Here is a 19,047-nt window from a genome sequence, read left to right on the forward strand (position 1 = left end):
ACGAGATTATTGGGATTAGCAGTTTATATATATATATATATATATATATATATATATAATTGTTTGAATATAAGTAAACAAATAATTGAATGAATAAATTAAATAAAATTACATTCAATTAAATACTGAAACAAGTCACAGTTCCGGCTTGTTTTTCTCTCAGTATCTCAATAGCTTTGTCCGACGGAACTTTGACCATATATAGCCCAACATGCTGTCCTCAGTCATAACAAGATCTATAAATCAGATAATCGATCAATAGGATGACGGACGACTGCGGTGCTGGTTGGTTGAACCCTCCTCTCTGTGGGCTACCTCAGGAGGCAAGGCGGCCGCTCTTCCTCCCCCGCACAATTAGTGCGATTGAAATAAAAGCTTAGTCACCCGGAGTTGCTATTGGCCGGGAGGCGGCAGGTCCGTGCGCACTGGCCGCGCAGCGCTCCGTGGAGCAGCGCTCACTCTGATCTGACTCAACACAGAAAACAGCGCAGCAACATGTCGCAGTACACTCTGGGAGGTAAGCAGCCCTACGGGTTCTTACATGCATTAAAAGTTGCTGGTTAGATTGCTCATTTTTTGTTATGGAAACTAAATTGGTCAGCGGCCAACTTTTATCTTCCCTGGACTTAACACATAATCCGTGCAAATGCAAATAACAGCCACTGAGGCAGGGGTGATATACATTGAGCATAAGAACAAGTGTTTACATATAATAGTAATCCATGATGTCCGTTTTCACCTGACAGACCAACTTCACTTCTGAAGGGGAGGAGACAGTGTGAGGAGGGATTTTTATATGCTGAGACTACTGAAAACATGCATTGTGCAAAGGAGGGTGCAACTTCATGCTTGTAAGGTGTTTTCAGCTGTTTTGCACGCTGACTGAATTTTTCATACATGCATAGAGACAAGAAAAAAAAAATAAACACCTTACCTAGTCAGTCTGTTTTGTTTAATTTATTTCAGAGAAAAAAATAACTTTGAGAACCCTCTAACCAAAGGAAAGAATGCAGTATCTTACATCATTTTTATTATCTGTCATGGTTAGTCTTACCGGCATCCCTTACAGGGTACAGTTATATAATATACAATTCTGCTACAACTGACATACACAGAGAAATCGAGCAAAAGAATTTACGCTTAAATGTCGAGCAGAGCTCAGGTTTCATCATTGTCTCATTTTGACATCCACACCAGCATGCACTGACTGGCCAGAGTGAGTCATTGCCCTCACATTTGGAGCGCCATGATTACTGCCAGAGCCTTCTCATCAGACTGTTTGCTGCTTGTAACAACTTACTGCATTCAGCCCTTTTGCACTTTGATCTCCTAATGGAAGCAGTTTAAGAAGCCCCAGCGGAGACTGAAATGGATCTGGGTTGAGGATTAGTACATTGATATTACTCTCATCCTTACAAACATCCATTTCATGCAATGTGCCTTTACTGTAGGGCAATTCTTTGTTATGATGTGGGGATTTGTGTATTGTTGCCTACTTATTGAGATACACCCTTTTCCCTCAGTTTTTAACCACTAGGACACGTGATAATAGATGTAGTAAACCCACCTACATTTATATTTCAGGCAGTTTTGTTTAGGATGACATTAATGCCTTTGAGTAAGTAGTATCATGCTGATGTGAGATCATGAAGACAGGAGCAGTATAACTGAATGCTTTTCTTGTTATTTATGATTTTTGTTTGTATTAGTTGCCTTGTATGAATCACTGACTCAAAATCAGTTTACTCACTTTTTTTTTTTTTTTTAACCATTATCCATCAGTGGTTTTGATGTATGAGTCATAGTGATACGCCCTCACCGGCTGCTACTAAATGGGCAGAAGGCTTTGACTTTAAAGTCATACTCTTGTAATGAATGTGCAATCAGCAAAACACTCTCTCTTTCTCTGTCACACACAAGCACACACACACACACACACACACACACAATTTTGTTGCCAGGAAATTTGACAGAAAAGTGTTTGGTGTGCACTGTTGTCCTGCTTTGGATCAAAGCAGCAACTGTGCCAATATCATTTATACAGGGGAACAATTATGATTACAACCCAGAGAGATTTCCTCTTTAATCTCATCAAGAATGAAGAGTGCAGACACAACAAGATAATTCCTGTGAGTCAGATATCATTAGCTCTGTTAACAATGAATTTGCACTCACTGAAGATTTCTCTCTTTCTCTCTCTGGTCACTTGTTTTCCCAGTGACCGGAAAAACAAACATTTCTTAGTCTGATTTACAAAAACACACAAGGCTTCAGCCATGTCTAGTTTCTGGCCTGTCTCTCTCTTCCTTTCTCTCCTGTTTTCTCTCTCATCACATATACTCTCCCTGTCATTTTCTTACAGTCATCATTAATGCCACTGACAACAACATTAGCCGGTGACAGCTGGTCTGTTCTCTGTCTGTCTAGTTCACCTGCAGATCCTGCTGGCCGTGGGTCTGGCTGTGTTCTGCTACTGTCTGGTTTTGGGCTGCATCCTGTGCTGGCGCAAAAGAAAGAAGAGCCTCTCATCGCAGGACAAAGAGGCAGTTTACTTGTCTCCTCATAAGGGCCCTGCTGAGCTGGTGAATATGACCCTGGCACCGTCCCCGTGCACCCAGCCTGTCAAGCAGCAGTACGAGGAGCTAGATGGGGATGTGTTGGAGTTTCCCTCTTCTAAAACCAGCTCCTCAGCTTCTGACGATGATCTCACCGCCCTGCCCTTCGACCCCAGCTCTCAGAGGTCAGCTGGGCTGAGGGACTCCCCAAGGTCTAATTTCCCCATGCGGCGCCTTAGCACCCCAGTCGTTCCCTGTTTGCCCACTAAACATCCCATTCATGGCAGAGCCTCTCTGCCTTCCCTCCCCAAGCTGACCTTGGTGTCTAAAACCCGCCGGGCACTGGACCGCCGCAGCACCGTGACCGGTGACACCCTGTATAGCGAGAGCAGCCGACTGACTGCTGCTGCTGCTGCTGCCAGACCTTCTGGTCAGCAAGGGGAGCCATCTCAGCCACAATATGGCTCTGGCTCCCTGTCCGTCCCCTCTAAACCTGCTCCTGTCCTGCACTTCTCCCTTCTCTTCTCCTCTGCCCGTGGCACACTGGTTGTCAACATCCTGGGGTTCTCCGGGGCCACACGAAGGCGCAGCGGGGTGTTTGTCCGGGCCAGCCTCCCTCCACTTTGTCCCTCCCCTCAGCAGGCGGCCTCGCGACGCCGCAGCCTCAGCCCAGAGCTCCACAGCCAGAGCTTTGCGTTGCAGGTCAGCAGTGTTGAGGAGCTTCGCACCTGCACCCTGAGACTGGCTGTGTACAGCAGGGACTTCTCCGGCCTGAGAGAGGCTGCCCTTGGCGTGGTGGAGGTGGCCTGTGGGCAGATGGACTGGGAGCCCGACATCACCACCACCCACTCTAGGGAGCTTAGCCCAGCAAAGAGCAAGCTGAAAAAGGTAAATCAGCACTTGTGACCTGATCATTTCATCTGTATAATTTACAGTCATGAAGCTAGCTAGTGCAAGCAGCGAATTAAACAAGAAAACAAAGACTTTATTTATACTTTTATGGCACTTATACAGCACTTTTCAAAACCAAATCAGAAATGACAACACAACAGTAATAAACATAAAAACATGCACAAGCACAAACACAAGCATCAGTTAAAAGCTTTGGAGTAAAAATAGAGGAGACTATTCCACAGCCAGGGTGCCAGGAAAAAGAAAGCATGCCCCCCCCTTGAGTTTCGAGTAGTAAGGTACAACTAGGATACACTGGTCAGAGGACTTCAGCAAGCTGGTGGATTTATAAGGGATCAGAGATTCTCTAAGATAGGATGGGGTGAGGTTGTGCAGAGCTGTATGAGCAGGATCTTAAACTCACTTCAAAACCTGACAGGGAGCCAGTGCAGAGAAGCCAAGACTGGGGTAATATGGGATTGGAGTGGAGTTTTAGCTCGTCTAGCTGCAGAATTACTGCGCTACAGCACCTTATTTTAGGTGTGATTTCTGTAACTGTTAAAAGGTTAAGAGACGGCATAGTTTAGCAATATTTCTTAATTGAAAATTACAAGATTGATCAACTGATGGGAGATATTTATTAAAACTTAACTGGGGGTCCAGAGTCACCCCAGGGTAGGGTTCCATGGGACCTAAAAGTTGAGAAATACATATATGTCATGTTTCGTCAGGGCCAAAGATACATTTTCCAGTCTTTCTCATGTTTTATTTAAGAAAATTAATGTCATCCAGTTGCCAATTTCAGTAGAACATTTATGGAAATTTGAGAAATCATTGTTGTTTGCATACAGCTGAATATCATCAGCATAGCAACATTGATAAAAGATACAATCACACTGCTGGATAATATGCCCATGAGGGAGCATGTATAGCAGAAATAGAATCGGTCCAAGAATTGACCCTTGGGAGGAGGAAAACTAATTAAGTGCAGACGAAACAGCAGTAGCCATAACAGAGTACAGACTAGCAGGGTGGAATGTGGGTTTCTGTGTGTGTGTGTGTGTGTGTGTGTGTGTGTGTGTGTGTTTGTGTGTGTGTGTGTGTGTGTGTGTTTGTATGGTGATTGTAGTTCATTTTGGTGTCACTAATTCCATCATTTTTTAACAATGCGCATACTGAGCATACTGTACTATGCTGTTAGTGTTGAGGGACATTTTCCTCTTTAGGCCTTCAGGCATTAGCTCAGGTCTGTTTTTTTTTTTTTTTTTTAACAAACTCTGTATTTTCAGTTGATTTAACAGATAGTGAAAGTACGCACGCGGCCCTATGAATAGCCCATATCATGTTTTATCCATGAAGGAATGTAGCGTCTAATCAGCTCCCCCATTAGCCATTTTTCCACTGTTGTTCGACATGGTGACATTGTCGTTAGCCACTGCAAAGTAAACACGCAGAGTGCAGCGAGCTGGCAACGCGCCCACGCTATGCCCTCTGTGCCTCTGTCGAAGCACAGCCAGAGGGCATTAACAACAGGCGGGGGGTGTTGATGTTCAAATGGACATTATTCAGTCAGTCACCCTTGTCTTCCTCAGCAAGTCGTGTTGTTTGAATACAGTGGAAGCAGGTGCCGTATCTCACAAAATCATCCTGTCAGTGTCTTTTGTCAATAGATAGTGCACATGAAGCCCCAGTAATACTTAAGTCTATCTATCTATCTATCTTAATTAACAGTATCTGCACAGTACACTGCAAACATAGCATTCAAAAAATATATAACAAAGGAGATAACAAGAGATACACAGAACTTGAAAAGATTTCATATGCATGTTACATGGTTTCATGGTTCATCCTGCCACTAATGACCGAAAGTTTGAAGTTTGAATCCATGTCCCAGCCTTTCAGATCTGGGAGGGAGAAAGTGAATGAGTAATCCCCCCATTACCCTCTTCTCCTTCAATAACAGCAGCTGCCGAGGGTGAATGTGTGTGACTGTCTGAATGTGAAGCAGGAGGTTGTCGTGAAGAGCATGAGCATGGGCTCATGCGCTCAGCAACTCAACTCGATTTAAAAAAGGGTTGACAAGAACACTGAGACTGCAGGCCTGTGATTCTAGCTTTTATGTAATGTGGCCGCTCCCTGGATTTAGAGTAAAACACTGAATATTAGTGTAATAAGATCAGCAGAAGCGCTCGGTGTTGATCGTATTCATCTGCATCACAATGCCCATTCTGATGCTGCATGGGAATTGGAGGCATAATGTGGCAGCAGTTTGGGGATTGTGCTGCACCAAGGGACATTTTGGCACTGAAAGAGCAGACTGATTAGGAAAGGGCTTAAATTGCTGAGTTAGTCATCTCATTATCATGTTCATTAGCAGTCAGCACTGCGCTGTGTGATGTCTGGATTTTTCTTACCTTTATTTATTATCCAGGGATACTTGCTTTTTGCTAAGCATGCTTGCACTTTATCAGCTCTGTCCTGCGTCACATTCATGCAATTACTCACATTCATACATCACAAGTGCCGAAGAAAACTGCAGTCTTCTGCTGTTGGCTGCTGAGCACAATACTACCAATCACTATATAGATAGAAAACTGATCCACCACCATTGACTACTGTAAGACAGAAAGAAGAAAAAGAGTGCAGTACAGTCTTTTGGCCAGCGAGGGCAGTGCTGCAGCCTTTTTTCATCCAAGAGCTACTTTGAAAAAATGAAAGTGGCCAAGAGCTGCTTATCTTAAATTACTTACATTTATTCACATATCATATCAAACTACTCATAAAAAAACAATGCACATCAAAATGCATGTGATATGTATTGCCTGAATCCAAGTTTAAATTTAAATGTATCAAATCCACATCACGTAACAAATCTAAACAGCTTAAATTCACAAAAAGTCATAGAGAACTCATCCTACTTATCAAAGTATGACAAATCGCTTCACTCCACGTATCAAAAGCTCATCATCATTTTCCAATCCACGTTTGTAGCAAGTGCATTCACTCGTTCTCAGTTAAATGACTGTCACTGTATGTGTGTGTGTGTGTGTGTGTGTGTGTGTGTGTGTGTGGTGTGTGTGTGTGCGTGTGTGTGCGTGTGTGTGTGTGTGTGTGTGTGTGTGTGGTGTGTGCGTGTGCGTGTGTGGTGTGTGTGTGTGCGTGTGCGTGTGTGTGCGTGTGTGTGTGTGTGTGTGTGTGTGTGTGTGTGTGGAGGGGGGGGGGGGGGGTGCTTTCATGCAGACTCACTGACTCACTTTCTTTTTTTGTACATAATTTTAAAACTTTTTGATGAGCTACTCAGAAACAGGCGGTGAGCTGTGCCAGTCAATGGGAAATGCCATAAAAGGATGATCACTACACTTGATTCCAAATACGTGTGAGTAACTGAACTATTACTGACCGAATATTTATAACGAAGACATAATTATAAGCTGACATGAAATCAATGGTTGTAAAATTATGGCAATTCCATTAGATTTGCACCATCATTAAGACTATGGTGGTGTTGAGTGGTTGCATAACTAGAGGAAGAAAAAAAACTTTTTTTCCTAAATGGTCCCAGATTTAATTTATCTAAGCACATAGAAATGTATATCCTCTTAACCACCATGTGCTAATTTTCACCAATATAGCCTACTGTAAAAAAGGAAAAAGAAAAAGAAAAAAGATAGATCATTAAAATTTAGAGAGCTGATTTTATGGAAAGTTTCCGTTGATCAATGTGCATTTTACTCTGTTTTGGCCAGTTTTAGTGCTCTATGTTGTTCCCTGGAAGTGGCCTCACATATTCTTGTCAGTGGAATACCTCCCTACTAGCATAGCATAAGATTGTGATTTTTGACATTTTACTTAATATTTCAGTTCTGTACAATAATATATGTGACACTCAAAATGCACCTTTTCAGTGATTGGTCTCTCATGAAAAGCTGAAATAATATCCGTTACGTCAACCAAATGTCACTGAGTTATACGTAAAAGCCAAGTTATGAATCAGCTGTTAGATTAAATTTAAGACCTTTCACATTTCCAGACAGTTTATGTTTCCACTGGCAAGCACTCGAGCTTATAGAAGATCAATATGTGGTCTTTCATCAGAAGTGTTGAAAAACAAATGAGAAGATTAAAACCCGGCATATGTGCATCGTTTTACAAATCTGTTATAGACCTTTCAAAATGATATCCAGTAGCACACTGAAAAGTATGGCATCCTCTCTCTCTAATATTTGACATTTGCTTATGAAATAGTTTGAGGATGAAATCACATCTGCCTATAAAATACTGAGCAATAGATTTTAGGTGGTGATTGTTTTTTCAATTAAATGAAAATTAAACCCTCATTTTCATCCATTATGGAGGTGTGGTGTTACCCTGGAGGTAAGGGAGGCACACCTGTGGCCTGAAAGATGCCAATCTGAATCACTGACTGAGAAAATCTGGAAGGGGAAGGTGAATTAAAAACGCTCCTAAAAACTGCTGTTGAGGTGCCCTTGAGCAAAACACTCTACATGCCAACTCTACTCTGCGCTCTACACTCACAACAAACTGCACCAGTGGAGCTGGTCAAGAGTAACACAAACAGACACACAGTCACAGCTACACACAGTACGCAATGTGTGTAGCTGTGTGACTGTGAAGCCGGGTGTTGCTGATAGACCTTGAGTGTTCAGTCACTTCTGCCTGGAATAAAGGCCAACAGAAAATAAAAGAAAGACACCAGCAAAAGTATCTCAATATCACACTGTATTTTTTTTTCCCCCCTCTATGCTGCATCTGTCGTGCTCTGGCCCAGTGAGAGATTGCTGACTGTTGTCCTGGCAGACAGTCAGTCAGTTAGGAAATTTTATGTAACTCGTCACATCTGTGGTGAACTGAATTACCAAATAACAGTAGTCTACAGAGGAGTGTCAAGGCAGAATTAAGAGCCAGTATGACCTAACTCAACTGAGAGCGACAGAAAGCAGTTTGATAAACGTCTTCGCTTGACACCCTCAAATTTGCTTTGACTTTGATATTAAATATCCCACATCATAACATCCCACATGATTCAGTTTTCATCATATAGTCTTACCTCAGAATAATTTTTACCAGCAAATGTAGTTTAGTCAAAACTATTTATTATTGAATGATGACTCGAACAAAATCAAAATGTAGGCAATGTCTGCACTATACATCTTTGATCATATGTTTATATACACAAAATAGAGGAATTTATCTTTGTATAACTGGTTGCCTTTAGAGTAACACAAACCAAATACCCAGTTTAAGAGGGGAGTTTGAAGCCAAAAATGAAACGAAGAGAAAACAGACTTTTGTTCAGTAGGTTGAGTTGCATGGACAGCCGACTTTTGTCAGCAGCCTTAAACTGAATCGCCCAACAAACATGAAAAACATGTTTGACAGAATGCTAGCACAGGACGTCACCAAAACTGACAAACACACTACATGTGAAACTGAAATATTACTTATTACAATATCTTCAAAAATGTGAGGAACAGACATTTTGCTTACTGTAAGGAAACCTTTCTTTTCAAACATTTTTTTTCAGTTCTCTACACAATATAAGGGCACTAAAATGCACTTTTCCCTGTATGAATATATCTTCTTATAAGTATCTGATCAATAGGTGACAAAGTTCTGACATCATTTTTTGGTTCTCATAGAGATGTGCTCTAAAAGGGAAGCAGGACTTTTCTTTGCAGTGGAGTAAGGCCATTTTGCAAAATGAGATTATGTTTCGATGGCTGTGTTAACTGTTTTCATGAAATGAAATCAATTGAGAAAAACTGAAAATTGTTTCTCCATTACCACTGCCCTTTCCCAATAGAAATTCATCAACATTTCTACTTACCATATGTAAACCTTTGAGTTAAATGAGTTCTGTTTGCCAGTGTGTTTGTGGAGGAGTGTTTCTCCTCTTAAAAGGCGGTGTCAGTGTGAGTGATGGCCTCTGAGGCAAAGTCCTGGTGGCAGACAGAGGCGGTGAAGTGACGCTCACTTGTTGGATGAAATGTCCTTCACACTCTGCTGCCCTGGCCTCGGGAAAACCCCAGCGGACAGCAGACTGTGACTCACCGGACCAAGAAAACAAGATCTGAAATGACACATGATGTGACATAAAATCACATCAAAATTTCTATTATTATATGGCATCAGTTTTTGTGGGACACTTTTACCCTTTACAAGTGCAGCAGTGCATGCAGTTTTAGGATGGGTGTTCCCACTGGCAGTCAGCCTCCTCTCCTTGGCACATATAACAATAACCATAATAATAATGCACTTATTACAAACACACACAAAAATCAAAGAGCCATATAAGGCCAGCCACAACAATAATGAAAGGTCTATTCTGATACTAGCACTGAAACAGGCAGTCAGTGTTAAGATGATAAAATCACAGTAATGTTTTTTAGAAATGTCTTCCAGGTAAAACATGACAAGTTGAACTCTTCAGTAAAGTGCTCATAGAAAACTCAAATGAAAATGATCTAAATTCTTCACCACTGGATATATATTGACAAAGAGAGTGCCTAATTTAATAGAGCTGGGTGGGTTTTGCTCCATCCATGAAGTTACACAGGCAGTTGAACCCACAACCCTGGCAACATTTGGACCTGGCTCTACCCACTGAGCTACAGAGGGCCACAGGAGGGCTCAGAGAGAGCTACAGAAAGGCAGATATTTATGAAAGACGCAGTTCAAGTGCATAGCAGCATGAATGTATCGGTTTTCCTCTTACTCGTGGTTTCGTTTCATTCCCGGCTTCCCCAGGATGCAGGGAACATCTGCTCAATGAAAGATGTTTTGTCCTCCCTCCTGGTTAACTCTCTCTCACCCCGTTGGCTTTTCTCTATGTTTTCTCTGCCTTCCCTCCCTCAGAGCCTGAGTTCCCAGGAGACGCTGGGTCAAAGGAAGAGCTCAGTCTGTGCTCCGCGGGCTTTGGGCCAGCTGTTCGTCTTGCTGCAATACCAGACACAGGCCCAGCGGATCAAGGTGATGGTCCGAAAGGCTGAGAATCTGGTCAAGCTCACGCGGATGCCAGGGGCTGCAGGTAAACATGCAATCTCTGATGGCCACTCTCTGGATTTTGGATCACATCATTAAGTAAAAATTCATATAATTATTAAAAAGCCTTTATTATCAGTGATTAATTCATTTTAAATGATTTTTTTTTTTTACCATGTCTTATGTTGGTCAAGGGTTAACTGCAATTAAAAAATGGAATTTACTTATAAGATGGTGGAACAATGTGTCTTATCAAGCTATGAAAAGGTATAAGGCACAACTCTGATTACTAAAATTGTAAAATCCCATTCAGTTTCTCTGCTAAACTTCAATGGAACGGAACCGTAATTAATGACATTATTAACACCCGTGTTTACCCTGCTTTTGATTTTTTTTTTTAATGTCAGAATGGCTGCTGGGAAAAAGGTCTGTTGATACTTTCTATTGCCAGTTGATTGCATGTGAGACTCATTGTGATTGGTGGAGATAATCATGCATCACTTTTTTAGATTAACTGTTTCAAAAAGAATTTTGGAAAATGACTGGTATTAAGTAAGCTGCTATATAACTACATTTTTGTATACTTAATAAAAATAAAAAAAATAAATAAAATAATTAAATGTGCATATAAATATTTAAGATGTGTAAACCGCTCATAAGATTTTGGAGCTTCCATTTTCATTGTCCTCCACAGCCCAGACACAGTTGGACAGAGACCGGCTCCCTGATTGGGTTGCAGTGTAATCATATTAGGAGCTGATCAGTGTGGTGTCATTTCCCCTCCTCTCTGTATCGTGTATCACTATATCTGAATTACAGCCTTGCTTCCATGATGCTGCTCAGGAGCCAGGAAGCAGGAGATATAAAAAACATAAACTCACTGGCTGCAATGAAGGAAAAAAAAAAAAAAAAAACTCAAAAAACTGCAAGTTAGATGTTTATCTTTTCCCCATGTGATCTCAAAGTTTTTGGCTACATGGTCGTTCATGCATTGAGTGATTTTCATGTCTCTGGGTTCTGGAAATCTATTAAAATTGCATTGCATCATTTCAAAGTACAGGGATGCAAATGAGAAAATAAGACTTCCTGTCTTCTGGACTGAAAAACAACTTTTGCTTGATGGCGCATTGCTTTTTAATTTTAGATTTCTAAATCCAGCTGCGGTGCTGAAAAGGGCTTAGTCACATTTTGCAAAATATGCATAAATAAAAGACTGGAGTGTGAGGGCTTCAAGGGGAATTGTGATTATGTAAATGGACTGAATGGGTAGTTCCTTTCAGTTGATGCTAATCCAACACAGTATGACAGACTGCTGCTGGGCCACATATTTACACATCTAGTGTGCAGGAAATTTCCATACCAAGTCATAAGTCATATAACATCTATTTATTTTTTGGTCAGAAAAATATATTTTCTTTCCACTGTAGTTTCACAATATTTGATTCAGATAGATAATTAATCCTTTTGTAAGGAAAACTACAATTTGAGGAGGCTATACATAACCAAATGACTGATTGAATATTTTTGCAGCATGGTGGAGGAGCTGCTGTTCTTTGGGGTTAATATTATTATGTGTATATGGTGCTGAAAACCCCTATCTCTGATTTAGGTGATGGTCCAACTCAGTGGATAAAGTCCAAAATGCAAAATGTTTGTCAAGCTAAAAACAGAGCTGAATGGAAAATTTGACACGGTTTCACAAAGCCTTCGGTTTCTAACCCTCTTGTCTACTACTTTCACAAGCAAGTTATAACATTGAAGTGAAGATGGGGAAAGTGACTGTTGGTGTATTTTTTTCCACACAGATCACTATGTTGTCATCAATCTGCATCAGGATGGGAAGGTGATTGGCACCAAGGAGACCAAAGGGGCTTGTGGTCCGAACCCTGTCTGGAACGCTCCTTTCCTATTTGACATGCCCGCTGGTGACATCACTCAGCTGCCATTGGTGCTCGAGTTTATTGTCATGCAGGTACAAACCTCGAGGAGGAGTGTGTGTCCAGTAGATTATGTGTGGAAAACTAAACACCATTTTTTCAGTGTTGATCAAATGGCTACTACATATTTAAAAGTGGTCCCTTAATGCATTTGTATCTTGGTCACATTAATATTGAGGTGTGGTGAGAGACTGTGCTCTCAGAAATTTAACTTTTACCACAACTTCATCCATACACTGGCTCAACAGCAACATTCCTTGTTAAGTTTCAGTGTTGAAATATTTGCAGCTTAACAGCTCAAAGTATCAAGGGCTGATAGAGGCCCCAGTGCACTCTGACAAAACTGAATTCATTTGTTGACAAGTGGATTTGGTTTGTCAGTGGTAAATAAACTTGTACCTGGATTTTATGTCAACATGCAGCAGCTCTGTTAACATGTGGCACGAAGATGATAATGTGTGGCAATGACTAAGGTGTGATAAGTTCATGTGATAAATGTATATTTAGCCTGAACTAACTGCTATATTGCATATTAAACCTGGATCTTTGGTGTTTTAGGCTATATTATTTACATTAGATTAGAATAGTTCATGTCTGAAATCTAGTTACATGTTCACAATTTAAGCATATAACATCGCACGTCTATGACTAAGGCATGTTCCCTCCACTAAGGGTGTTGGTACGCTTTGCAATTTTCTTGGTGTCAAGTGGCAATGGCAATTGCAATTTTATTTATATAGCACATTTCATTACAAGTAAGCTCAATGTGCTTTGCATTGAAAGACAAAGTATAAAAAACAGTCATAAACTTAACATATAATAATATAAGCATGAGTAAGATGCAAAAAAACTGAAAGTGACCAGCAACAAGCAATAAAGTGAGAGAGACTGTAGAATTGGTCATGTTTGCTTTGCAGTCTGAATTATACAGTACCTAGTCTGGACACAAACACTTTCAGGCAGAATGTAGACATATTGTAATGTGATCTCAGAGCATCACATCAAAATATTAAGGGAAACTGTAGCGTTTGCTGCACTCTGACTTCTAATCCAGTCACCTGTTTGCATCTACAGGGTCGTCTCTACACTAAGAGCAGCATTCTGGGTCGCGTGCTGATTGGCAGCGAGGCTCCAGAGGCGGGACAAGGACACTGGAAAGACATGTGCAGTCGGGGTCAGATGGAGACAGCTCGCTGGCACACGATCCAGTCAGATGTGCTGTAGGGATGACTGACAAACTGTTGGAGTGGCTCAGCGTCCCTCCTCCTAGGGAGCAGCTGACTGTCAGACAGTGTAGATAAACACAGAGAGGTAGGGTTGGGTGGGAATCACATGCCAGCGTAAACTTGGGTGTAGTTTCCCCTCCAAACATTGTCATTTTAGATTGTCTATCTGTGAACCATATCAAAATATCTGTTGTGGAGTTTCGATAGCCTTTCATTAATGTTGCTGTGCTGACTTAGATATTTGTTTGCTTTCAGCAGAATGGTTAAGATTTTTTTTTTTTTTTTTTACCTTGTAATGCTAACCAGCATACTGAGAAAACTGGCAGCACTGCTGGAGATTTAGCTGCTTCTTGCAAAAATGCAGATGCTCCCTGTGGGTATACAGGGAGGTAAAAATACCATAGAAATGGAATTGAGTGGAATTGGCTAGGGCTGAACAATTAGTAGAATTTAATTTTTCAGTTGCTATTTTGGCTTCCCACCACCAGGAAACCATCACAAAATGATATTTATGCCACATTTCATTTAGAAATGTTGCTTTAATTTTATCGGACTTTCTTGGGTGTTTTATGTCAAATTCAGTGCTCCCCTTTTTTCCTCCTTCACAGTGGTGTGAAGTGCATTTGCCCCAACAACACACTCTGGCCATTTGATTTCACCTGTAAAGAAACTAAACAGTGCAGGCACCAGGTTTGTCAGATATTCTAAAACGTTACTCCATTTACTTTTCCACCCTCTGTGAAAGCTAAGAGATGGCGGAAAGGGAAAGCCTGGTCGACGAAAAAGGGGACACTACAGGTTTGTAACCACTTTGGTTTCAAAGAATCTGATGTGGAACAAGAAGACAATACTTTGCAAAATCCAAACACCGCACCGTTTTTTTGTTTGTTTGTTTTTGTTTTGTTTTGTTTTTTTAATACAAGCACTTTTCTCCCCCTGCACACGGCTGATCAGCCTGGATGTTCAGCTCGCTGCCTTCACTGACCTGAATAAACCTCTCTGCTGACAGCGGTTATGTTAGTGAATGCGTACAACTGTTGTCTTTGCAAGGGAGACCACCTGGAAATGTGGCAACTTGCCACGACTCTAAAGCCTATTCTGATTTTACTCAGTTCTATTTCTATGAAAAAGACTGACTCACAGGGAACCTTCCTTTCCAGTGGGTGGATGAATGGAAGAAGGTGTCAGAGCAGTCAGGTAGGTTTTTTCCACATTGACAATATTGTTGATCACTATATTGCCTGATTATTTCCACGGTGACTTTTCAAAACACAAGACCTTGAAACTGTATGATTCTAGTTGCATGAAGTTGTGGTATTGTTTGTATTGTGCAGCAAGGTTACCTTTGTTCTGATGTTAATGTTGAACAAGTCCAAGGATATTAAGATTTTCAAAAGTTACAGCGTTGCAGAGCATTCTTGTTGGCCAGTGCCCTTCTGCTTGTGGTTGGCTGTGGTGTGTTACTGTGGAAGTGCTTGTCCATATAATAATGTGCAGAATTGGGCCATTTACAATGGTTACCACACTACAAAGTACCACTGCAGGATACAGGATAAATGCATGAAGGGTTTTGTCTACACTGACAGCCACTGTACATTTTAACTGTGGTGTTGTGCTCTTGTGGATTTTGTAGTCTGTGTTAGTTGCATGACTGTGATCTATGCCAGGCATTAGCCTTATTAAATGGTGTTATTGATCATAATGCAACCAATTATTCACTACCCATTCACTGTGGCTCCCTCGATATTTTATCATTAAATACAGACTGTAGCACTGTGTCAAAGCTCATTAGGCGTGTAGCTACAACAGAGGTCCCAATGAAGAACACAATTACTAGAAGCTTTATCACTTGATTATCTTGAACTTGTCTTTTTTTAAAATGGCCTTGGGACTGTGCAGTCAGTAGAACACTGTAAAATAGACAAGAGAGTGAACATGTCTATTTTAGAGTAACTATCAGAGGAAATAGATCAATTGATTGATCACTTGATCATTAAATTAATCAGTCAGAAACTTCATCATCTATTTATGAAAACATCATACTCCCATTTATTTCCACATGTTCCCATTTATTTCCACATGCTTACAGTATTTTCTGCACTAGAGCTTTAAGTGACACTAATACTTTATTTTCTCCATTTAGAGATGCAAGATATTGGATTTTATGCCAATATCCGAAATGCCAATATTTTCCAATTCTTTTGGCTGATTGGTGATGCCAGTATATGCACACATTTTTTCCAATTAATTGCAGAGAACAGAGAACATCAAGGGCTCTAGTTTCGCAGACCAGGCGAGGCGGGGCGTAGCGCAGATGCGCTTCGCCAACTGGGTGTGGCCAGGCGGATTTTCCAAGTTTGGCACGCCGTTCTCGGTGGCGCAAGTACTCCGCCATCCCTCCTACCGGCGGAGGGGAGGAGAGAAGGCATGGAGTGGGTTTGACACAGCCGATTCACATGTAACCAATCAAATGAGCCCCTGTCCTTGCCTTTAAAATGCGCTGCGTGAAGGCGTAATGAAAGTTTACACAGCTGACATGGAGGTCTATTGCCGCAGGCGGAGCGGAGCTCAGGAGACAGGCGCGGAGCGGAGACCGGCGAGCTGTGCGGACACGTCACCAAAACCTCACAGGCAGGCTTCCGGAATTGTCAGACACATGAACGATGCAATAAATACCAAAAAAAACACTATTCAATGCTACGATCACAATCAGCACATACATATATCTCCATATCAACTGTCCCGTCACAGCTGATGTCAGATCAAAGGAGATTGGCACCGTTTATGCTGATCGTGAGGTTTTGGTGATATGCGCCAGCCAGCCAAACTTCCACTGCGCCGGCTCCGCTCCGCCTTGCGCTGAAAGTAGACGTGGTTTCAGACGGCGAGCTTTTGGCGCACCTCGGCGAAGCCTTTTAGCACGAAACTGTCACTGCGCCAAGCCGAATCTGTCGGCACCTCCCCCCGCTGCGCCACCACTCCCATCTCGGCGAACCTCCGCCTGCGAAACTTGGACACTGTCCGCCTCTCCCGCTTCGCCGGTCGAAACTAGCTCTGCGCGGGGTTCGCCTCACTGCGCCACCCCGCGCTGCGCCGGGAAACTAGAGCCCCAAGTCTCTCCACTAGTGGAATTAACGTTTTATTATGCCTACTCTTATCGCGGTGGCCCACTTGCAGATATAGACATAAAGTACAATGATCTTCAAAATGTATACACTCAAGGGGCAAAATAATAAGAGTACTTCAACTAAGGTTATGCAAAACATGTCATGTTTATTTTTATTAGGGATGCACAGTATTGGATTTTTTTTGCCAATATCCTACATGCCAATACTCATTTTAAAGCCTTTATCAACCGATATCGATGATGTGTCAATATTATCATGCATTTCTATCTCCTTTAAATTCAAGACATGTAATTTACCTGTCAATTTTAGACATTTGGCAAACATTTATCTAGAGTTACTTAAAATGGGAACAACATTTGCTTGCATCCTTACAGTTGTTTGACAACATACTAAAACTGAAAACTATCAGAGAAGAGTGGAAGGGTGAACACCATAGTACCCCAACAACAGTGTCATAAATAATATTCTCAGTGTTACAGAGGCACGATAAATTGAACAGTGTCATATCAAAATGTTTACTATTTCAAAAACTGGGACATCTTACAATAAAAAAAAAAAAAATGCAAGAAAGGACAGAACACTCATCATCAATAATTCATGGCATGGTCCACCATCTCGAGCCCTTTATGTATAGAAACAATGTAATTTATTTGTTTTATTTATTTATTTATTTAGTTAATATTATTTTTGAATGGACACTGGGTAACAATTTTTGTGCCTAAAATGGCTTTTTTGCATTTTGTAAAGAAACACTCAGTTATTTGATAGTATGGTTTCTACAATAATGGTGTTCTCCTCTAATTTATATGTCTGCTGGTGTTGTATATTGTCTCAACTGTATATGAATGTGCTTGCTTTTTAAAGGGAACAATTTCACAGATACGAGTTAGAAATAAATTTAACTTTTAAGGATTACCAAGTGTGTATTGTTTATCATTTAATGTTTTGTTTTGTTTTGTTTTTTGCATTTCTCTGAAGTCAGACATAAAAGCAGATTGGTGCCTGCTCAGATTATATTTGAACTGCATATATTTCAATTACTCATGCTCATACTGAAAAAAAAAAAACAAACAAACAAAAAAAACTGGATGGTCTCACAGACCGTTCTGAACTGATTTAAATCTCATTTTCTGAATGTATTTTTCACGATTGTGCTTGTAACTAACTCCTACAGCTAATTTGAAATATGGTGTTCCACAAGGGCCAATCATAGGCCCTCTATAGTTCTTCAAACAGATATGCTCTCGCGGGAGGACATCATATGCAGACATAATATTAACTTTCACCAGTATCATCCATCATACAAAAGACTCAGGGCCCTATCTTGTGCCACCCGCTATCCGCTGCCACTACCCGCAAATTGTGGATTTAGGAACTTCCGCTATCCCTAAACGGTATCTTGCGCCACCCGCTATCCGTTATGCCGACTCCGTCATTTGCGCCTGGAGGTGTGTCCGTGGGCGTGTTTCATGCGCTATCCCTAAAGTTGCTATCTTGCGCATACACTTTAGGGATAGCGGATAGCGGGTGGTCCTGACCACCCGCTATCCGCTATCCCTAAAGTTTGGGCTGTTACGAGAGCGCGCCCAGGCGGCTTCAATGCGCGCCCCGACGGAGCCTCGCCACACACACGGTCGGACTGATACTCAGTCCATTCCGCCGGAATGGACTGAGTATATTACTCATATAGACTGTTTAGAGGAAAGACTGTTTTAATTGGACACTTACGCCAGCACGTTTTATTGTTTTATCATAAGCCAGCAGCTGTGCTATATTTTTATTTTTAATATTTATTTGCCCAATCTACCTTGTCGATAAATTAGTTTACACATAGTTTCACCTCTGCCTCTTGTGTGTCTGTGGTGTGGCCCGGGGATTTTACTCAATCAGTACAACCTTGTGACGCGTCCACTTGGACACATGTGGCTCCACCTCCCGAATTAACTCGCCTATAATATAATATATAATATGTATATAAAGCCAACTTGCTTTAGCCTCAGTAGAAGCCCTGAGAAAATCTACCTCCCTCTCTCCATCGCGGGTTTAGGATTTAGGATTTAGGATAGCGCATCCTGCCCTTAAAGGTAATGGCACCTGGCACACTGGTTGGTTTAACTGGCGTAACGCCCAAAACACGCCTATGCATAATATAGCGGGTAGCGCAGGTGTTTTGCGGATAGCGGGAGGTGCACAAGATAGCAACTTTTACGGGGGAACGCCTCTTCCTAAATCCTAAATCCGCAAATAGCGGGTTTAGGGAGTCTGGCGCAAGATAGGGCCCTCAGTCTCTGTCCACATGGAGAAAGAT

General features: G+C 41.5%; 1 protein-coding gene across 1 annotated transcript; it reads left to right on the plus strand.

Annotated features, from left to right (window-relative positions):
• Positions 1 to 417: 417 nt before the first annotated feature.
• LOC115376911 (synaptotagmin-4) lies at positions 418 to 15,865 on the plus strand. Its single transcript, XM_030076742.1, has 5 exons — positions 418 to 517; positions 2,428 to 3,443; positions 10,323 to 10,494; positions 12,254 to 12,420; positions 13,460 to 15,865. The coding sequence occupies exons 1-5, from the start codon at positions 496 to 498 to the stop codon at positions 13,607 to 13,609; spliced, it is 1,527 nt and encodes a 508-aa protein (XP_029932602.1). The 5' UTR covers positions 418 to 495; the 3' UTR covers positions 13,610 to 15,865.
• Positions 15,866 to 19,047: the final 3,182 nt, after the last annotated feature.

Source organism: Myripristis murdjan, chromosome 3 (assembly GCF_902150065.1).
Source record: "Myripristis murdjan chromosome 3, fMyrMur1.1, whole genome shotgun sequence".
In the NCBI taxonomy this organism is placed as follows: Eukaryota; Metazoa; Chordata; class Actinopteri; order Holocentriformes; family Holocentridae; genus Myripristis; species Myripristis murdjan.